The sequence below is a fragment of the Chrysemys picta genome, chromosome 16 (genome assembly GCF_011386835.1).
Source record: "Chrysemys picta bellii isolate R12L10 chromosome 16, ASM1138683v2, whole genome shotgun sequence".
Classification (NCBI taxonomy): domain Eukaryota; kingdom Metazoa; phylum Chordata; order Testudines; family Emydidae; genus Chrysemys; species Chrysemys picta.
The window spans coordinates 1,326,932-1,334,008 of NC_088806.1; the positions used below are offsets into that span (position 1 = coordinate 1,326,932).

A 7,077-nucleotide genomic window follows, 5' to 3' on the forward strand; every position below is an offset into this window, starting at 1 on the left:
CGCGGTGGTTAGAGGGGGGGGACGGGGACGGCCGCGGTGGGGCGCGGAGGTTGGAGCGGGGGGACGGGGACGGCCGCGGTGGGGCGCGGTGGTTAGAGCGGGGGGGACGGGGAGGGCCGCAGTGCGGTGCGGAGGTTGGAGCGGGGGGACGGGGAGGGCCGCGGTGGGGCGCGGAGGTTGGAGCGGGGGGACGGGGAGGGCCGCGGTGGGGCGCGGAGGTTGGAGCGGGGGGACGGGGAGGGCCGCAGTGCGGTGCGGAGGTTGGAGCGGGGGGACGGGGAGGGCCGCGGTGGGGCGCGGAGGTTGGAGCGGGGGGACGGGGACGGCCGCGGTGGGGCGCGGAGGTTGGAGCGGGGGGACGGGGACGGCCGCGGTGGGGCGCGGTGGTTAGAGCGGGGGGGACGGGGAGGGCCGCGGTGCGGCGCGGTGGTTAGAGCGGGGGGGACGGGGACGGCCGCGGTGCGGCGCGGTGGTTAGAGCGGGGGGACGGGGACGGCCGCGGCGGGGCGCGGTGGTTAGAGCGGGGGGGCGGGGACGGCCGCGGCGGGGTGCGGAGGTTAGAGCGGGGGGACGGCCGTGGTGGGGTGCGGAGGTTAGAGGGGGGGACGGGGCGCGGTGGTTAGAGGGGGGGGACGGGGACGGCCGCGGTGGGGCGCGGTGGTTAGAGGGGGGGGACGGGGACGGCCGCGGCGGGGCGCGGAGGTTAGAGCGGGGGGGCGGGGACGGCCGCGGCGGGGTGCGGAGGTTAGAGCGGGGGGACGGCCGCGGTGGGGTGCGGAGGTTAGAGCGGGGGGGCGGGGACGGCCGCGGCGGGGCGCGGAGGTTAGAGCGGGGGGGCGGGGACGGCCGCGGCGGGGCGCGGAGGTTAGAGCGGGGGGGGCGGGGACGGCCGCGGCGGGGTGCGGAGGTTAGAGCGGGGGGACGGCCGCGGTGGGGTGCGGAGGTTAGAGGGGGGGACGGGGCGCGGTGGTTAGAGGGGGGGGACGGGGACGGCCGCGGTGGGGCGCGGAGGTTAGAGCGGGGGACGGGGACGGCCGCGGTGGGGCGCGGTGGTTAGAGGGGGGGGACGGGGACGGCCGCGGTGGGGCGCGGTGGTTAGAGGGGGGGGACGGGGACGGCCGCGGTGGGGCGCGGAGGTTGGAGCGGGGGACGGGGACGGCCGCGGTGGGGCGCGGTGGTTAGAGCGGGGGGGACGGGGAGGGCCGCAGTGCGGTGCGGAGGTTGGAGCGGGGGACGGGGAGGGCCGCGGTGGGGCGCGGAGGTTGGAGCGGGGGGACGGGGAGGGCCGCGGTGGGGCGCGGAGGTTGGAGCGGGGGGACGGGGAGGGCCGCGGTGGGGGTGCGGAGGTTAGAGCGGGGGGACGGCCGCGGTGGGGTGCAGCGGTTAGAGCGGGGGGACGGCCGCGGTGGGGTGCAGTGGTTAGAGTGGGGGGGCGGGGAGGGCCACGGTGGGGCGCGGAGGTTAGAGCGGGGGGACGGCCGCGGTGGGGGTGCGGAGGTTGGAGCGGGGGGCTGGTGGGTTTCGGGGAGCCCGGGCACTGACTCCCTCACCCCCTGTTTCAGTCCTTCGCAGACCTGCCGCACCGGCCGCTGCTGGTGGAGCTGACAGTGGAGGAGGGTCAGAGGTTAAAGGTCATCTACGGGTCATGCGCTGGGTTCCACGCCATTGACGTCGACTCAGGAAACAATTACGACATCTACATCCCCGTGCACGTGAGTGAGGGGCGGGGTCACACGGAGCCCCCGGGAGGATGGGCGCTGGGGGGCGGGGTCACACGGAGCCCCCGGGGGGGCTGGGCGCTGGGAGGCGGGGTCACACGGAGCCCCCGGGGGGGGCTGGGCACTGGGAGGCGGGGCTACACGGAGCCCCCGGGGGGCTGGGCGCTGGGAGGCGGGGTCACACGGAGCCCCCGGGGGGGCTGGGCGCTGGGAGGCGGGGTCACACGGAGCCCCCGGGGGCTGGGCGCTGGGGGGCGGGGCTACACGGAGCCCCCGGGGGCTGGGCGCTGGGAGGCGGGGGCTACACGGAGCCCCCTGGGGGCAGGTGCTGGGGGGCAGGGCACTGCGAGGGATGCCCGCACACGAGGGCACCGGGGTGGCATGGGGCACACACACACATGCAGCATTCGGGGGTCAGACCGTCCCGTAGGAGCTGGGGGTCACAGGCCCTGGGCGGGCAGGAGGGGTGTCCTTTGCCCCCTGACCTTTGCCCTGTGGCAGCAGATCCAGACCCAGGTCACGCCCCACGCCATCATCTTCCTGCCCCACACGGAGGGGATGGAGATGCTGCTCTGCTACGAGGACGAGGGCGTCTACGTCAACACCTACGGGCGCATCATCAAGGACGTGGTGCTGCAGTGGGGGGAGATGCCCACCTCCGTGGGTGAGCCTGGACGCCTGGGTCCTCCCCGGTGCTGGGGGGCTGGGGGGGTCTGGGAGCCTGGACGCCTGGGTCCTCCCTGGTGCTGGGGGCTGGGGGGGGGGCTGGGAGCCTGGACGCCTGGGTCCTCCCCGGCGCTGGGGGGATAGAGCCAGGGGGGGCTGGGAGCCAGGACTCCTGGGTCCGTTGAGGAAGGGTCTCCCCCCTGACTCTCTCCCCCCTCCCCGCAGCGTACATCTGCTCCAATCAGATCATGGGCTGGGGCGAGAAGGCCATCGAGATCCGCTCCGTGGAGACGGGGCACCTGGACGGCGTTTTCATGCACAAGCGGGCCCAGCGCCTCAAGTTCCTGTGCGAGCGCAACGACAAGGTGGGCACTAGGGGGCGCCGGGCTGCAGCGGGGGGGGGCTCATAGCTAGTTCTGGCCCCAGTGTCTCAGAGGGGTCCCCGGGTAACCGGCCGCCCCGCCCCAGAGGTGGGCGCGTCTCAGCACCGGGTGAGGGGTCCCTGGGGAACCGGCCGCCCCGCCCCAGAGGTGGCTGCGTCTCAAGGCCAGGCGAGGGGTCCCTGGGTAACCGGCCGCCCCGCCCCAGAGGTGGCTGCGTCTCAAGGCCAGGCGAGGGGTCTCTGTGTCACCAGCCGCCCTGCCCCAGAGGTGGCTGCATCTCAGTGCCGGGCGAGGGATCCCTGGGTAACTGGCCGCCCCGCCCCAGAGGTGGGCGCGTCTCACCGCCAGGCGAGGGGTCCCTGTGTAACCGGCCGCCCCGCCCCAGAGGTGGCTGCATCTCAGTGCCGGGCGAGGGATCCCTGGGTAACTGGCCGCCCCGCCCCAGAGGTGGCTGCGTCTCAGGGCCAGGCGAGGGGTCTCTGTGTCACCGGCCGCCCCGCCCCAGAGGTGGGCGCATCTCAGCGCCGGGCGAGGGGTCCCTGGGTAACGGCCGCCCCGCCCCAGAGGTGGGCGCATGCCAGGCTTACTCCTGCTCTGCTCCCCCCAGGTTTTCTTCGCCTCCGTCCGCTCCGGGGGCAGCAGCCAGGTTTACTTCATGACACTCAACAGAAACTGTATCATGAACTGGTAAGGCCCCGCCCCCAGCGCTGGCCCCGCCTCTGGAGGGAAGGGGCGGGGCCCCCTCAGACACTGGATCCCTCTGCCAGAGACTCCGCCCCCACAGCCAGCAAGGATCAGGACCGACCAATCAGCAGAACCGATGCCTTGACCGCCTTCTCCCCGACCCGTGTTTGATGCTGCTTGGGGGGGGCTCTCCATGGTGACAGTGTGTCCCCCCCCTCTGACTGACTGACTGCCCCCCGCTTCGCTCGCCCCTCCCCTGACTCCGTGGGGACCTGCTCTGTTCATCGCCTGAGCGCCAGGCGAGGGGTCCCCGTGTCTCCAGCCGCCCCGCTCCAGAGGTGGGCGCATCTCAGCGCCGGGCGAGGGGTCCCCGTGTCTCCAGCCGCCCCGCCCCAGAGGTGGGCGCATCTCAGCGCCGGGCGAGGGGTCCCCGTGTCTCCAGCCGCCCCGCTCCAGAGGTGGGCGCATCTCAGCGCCGGGCGAGGGGTCCCCGTGTCACCAGCCGCCCCGCTCCAGAGGTGGGCGCATCTCAGCGCCGGGCGAGGGGTCCCCGTGTCACCAGCCGCCCCGCTCCAGAGGTGGGCGCATCTCAGCGCTGGGCGAGGGGTCCCCGTGTCTCCAGCCGCCCCACCCCAGAGGTGGGCGCATCTCAGCACTGGGCGAGGGGTCCCAGGCACGTGTGGGGTGACAGGCAAACTGCTGTGAAACACGAGGAGGGAGGTGGCCGGAGGCCGAGGCGGGGGGACCCAGTGCTGTCGCTGTGGGGCGCTGCACTGACCAGGGCCCCTGTCGGGGGCACTCAGAACGGCCATGGGGCGCAGACCCATCGCTTTGTGCCAATTTCGCTTTGCTTAAAGGTGGGGGCGTGGGGCGGGGCCAGGGCCTTTCATCCACCTGGGTAGGAGCCGCAGTGGTGGTGGGGAACCCCCAAAGCAGCCCCCCGACTGCCTTGTGTGCCCCCAGAACTCCTCCCCCTGGGCCGGGCACACGGGGGCGAATGTACAGGGGGGACACGGGGGGGGCCTGGTCCCTCCTGGCTCTGTGTATATTTTGCTTTAATTATTTTTATTTTGTAACAATGATTCATTAACAAAGCACTTTAAAGCCCTGACTGCGTCTCATGGGGGGCTGGGAACGCCCCCCAGGGGCGGATTTGGGGTGATTCTCGAACTGACCCAGGAGAGTTGGTCCTAGGGTGGGGACTGGCTGGCTCGGGGGCAAGGAATGGGGCAGGGACCTGTCCCCTCTAGGGGGCACCGGCTCCCACCCGGCCCCATGGGAGCCTGGCTGCAGCAGCAGTGCAAGGGTTAAACAATGGAGGGGCGGGGCACGGAGCCAGCTGATTCCCCTCCCTGCCCCCCTGACGCTGCCTGGGGGCCCCCCCGAGAGCCATATGGAGTGTGCGGGGGGGAGGGGTCATGGAGTTCATGGGACCCCCCCAGTATCCAGTTTCCTCTGTACGTTGCTTGCATCTATCAAACCCCAGACTCCCCCTCCCGCGCCGTGGCCTTGAAATTTCATCTGTTAATAAAAAACCAAATTCTATGACTTTCCCTGCCTGGTCCGGCGTTCTTTACCCCCTGGGGGCGGGCAGGGGGCAGCCAGGGGCGGGCACCGAACAGCAAGAAGCCGGTGTCCCTGGGAGGAGTTGGCGGCACCCTGCTGAGCTCGGGCAGCTGGGGCACGGGCCGGGGCGGGGGTGACAGCCAGGGCACACTGAGGAAGTGGAGTTCCTGGGGCCTGTCCACACTATCCCGTCAGGACCCAAAGTGAACTCTCGTCCTCATCCTGAGGGTCCTTATCACCCCCGTGCCTCCTACCTGTAGTAACCTCCAGACCAGTCCCCCGGAGACTCGGGCCGGTGCCGTAGAGAGTTTCGGCAGAACAGTGTTGGTGAGAAGTGGGGATTGTTTAAGAAAATCCCCCAAAGCCCCCAGGAAAGAGGTTAAGAAGCCAGTCTGGCATTCAGGGGAAGTGACAGCAGTGTTGAATGTATGAGCACCGGAAGCAGGGGGAAGTTGTGACACGTGTAAACCAGAACTGTAGGGCACTGATGAGGAAAGCTAAAGGCCAGAGGGAGAACTGGGCAGCCGGCGCATTGTCATTGTATCGGGGACAAACCGAAGCCTGACAAGGGGTTAACACACATTTCAAGGGAGCGTTGGAGGTGAAGTGGCCGGTTAACACCCCTCCAGTTATGGGGGGGATGCTGCTGTCCGAAGCCGTCAATCCGGCATGTCAGTCCCTGGTGTTTGGTGTCTGGCGGAGTGACGAGTTTCAGCTCCCGGCTCGTCTCTGGGCGGCGGGGGGCAGGTTTGCTTTGCGGACCAGGCCCGAGAGCTCAGACAGGAGGCGATCGCTTTGGGAAAAGGGTTCGCCCACTGGTGACCGGGCGGTTTTTGTCTTTGATCATTTTCCTGCGTGAGTTCAACCCTGGGGGCGCTGGCCTGGTTCCCCCCCACATAATGGCTGGTGAGGTATTCGGTGCCCTGGAGGCGGTACCCCAGGTGGGCATGGGACCCCTGGATCTGGAAATGAAGGGGGGGGTTGTGCCCCTTGTTCCGGCAGGGGCTGGCGCCCCTTGGAGTTGGTGGGTCCTGGTCTGCGGGGCACTGGCGCCCGATGATGAGTCTGGAGAGGTTCGGGGGGGGGTTAAAGGCCGGAAGAGAGGGGTTGAGAGAGATTTATTTCCAGGACGTGGCCCCCATCAAGTCTGGGGTTCTGTTGAATGATACAGCGACCCTAAGAACTTCCCAATGCCCTCCAGCCCCCATGGCCACTTCGCCTCGAATGGTCCCTCAGTGTGTGTTTAGCTGTGCGGCTGAGTCCCTCTCCCAGCCTGCAGAAAGGCTCTGGGGGGCACAAAAGCTCGCCCCTCCCACCCATAACACACATTCCCTCCCTCGTCTCGCTAACGAGAGTTTCAAAAGAGCTGGCCGGGGAGCTCGCTGAGCCGGTCCTGTGGATCGTCGGCGACTCCCAGCACTGGGCAAGTTCCCAGTGACGGGACGAAACCCACCGATGTGCTGGTGTTTGAAACGGGCCAACAGGCCGAGCCGAGTATTTCGAGCCCCATCAGCCCGACCTCGATTGAGGGCAAGAGACTGGAGCGGCTTGGCGCAGCACTCGAGTCATACAGATGGTAATGTAATGAATGCACATGGGTGTGGGGTCACGGCACAGAACCGGGCGAGCCGGCCTGAGCTCTGTTTCTGATGCGCACCCAAGCGGGGTCGCTAGAGGTGACCGTGGTGACGGATTAGACATGGACTCCCATGGTACTGCGGGGCGTTTTGATTAAAACACTCCCCCGATAGAAAAGTAACACGGCCCGTATTGACCGAACGAAAGGCTGGTGACCGATAGGTCTCAAAGGTACCTGGAAATGCGGCATCGTCAGCGAGCGGCTTGCCTTCGGCCGGGCTCGGGTCTGGGAACGGTGCTACATAACAGCTTTCCCGGTGATCTGCAAGAACACACAAAATCACCCCGATAAAGTTTGCAGATGACCCAAAAATTGGGAGAGTGGGAACGAAGGAAAGGCCGGGTCCCCAGTTCAGAGCGATGTGGATCACAACCCAATACTGTGGTTTGAATGCGGCTAAATGCCACCGTACACAACACGG

General features: G+C 68.8%; 1 protein-coding gene across 1 annotated transcript in view; it reads left to right on the forward strand.

The window, feature by feature from the left end:
- Window positions 1-4,999, forward strand: part of MINK1 (misshapen like kinase 1) — a 70,485-nt gene extending 65,486 nt beyond the window's left edge. The window contains 4 exon segments of the mRNA XM_065570394.1: window positions 1,563-1,712; window positions 2,223-2,382; window positions 2,610-2,749; window positions 3,375-4,999. Coding sequence (XP_065426466.1) covers window positions 1,563-1,712; window positions 2,223-2,382; window positions 2,610-2,749; window positions 3,375-3,458 — 534 coding nt within the window. The 3' untranslated portion in view covers window positions 3,459-4,999.
- Window positions 5,000-7,077: the final 2,078 nt, after the last annotated feature.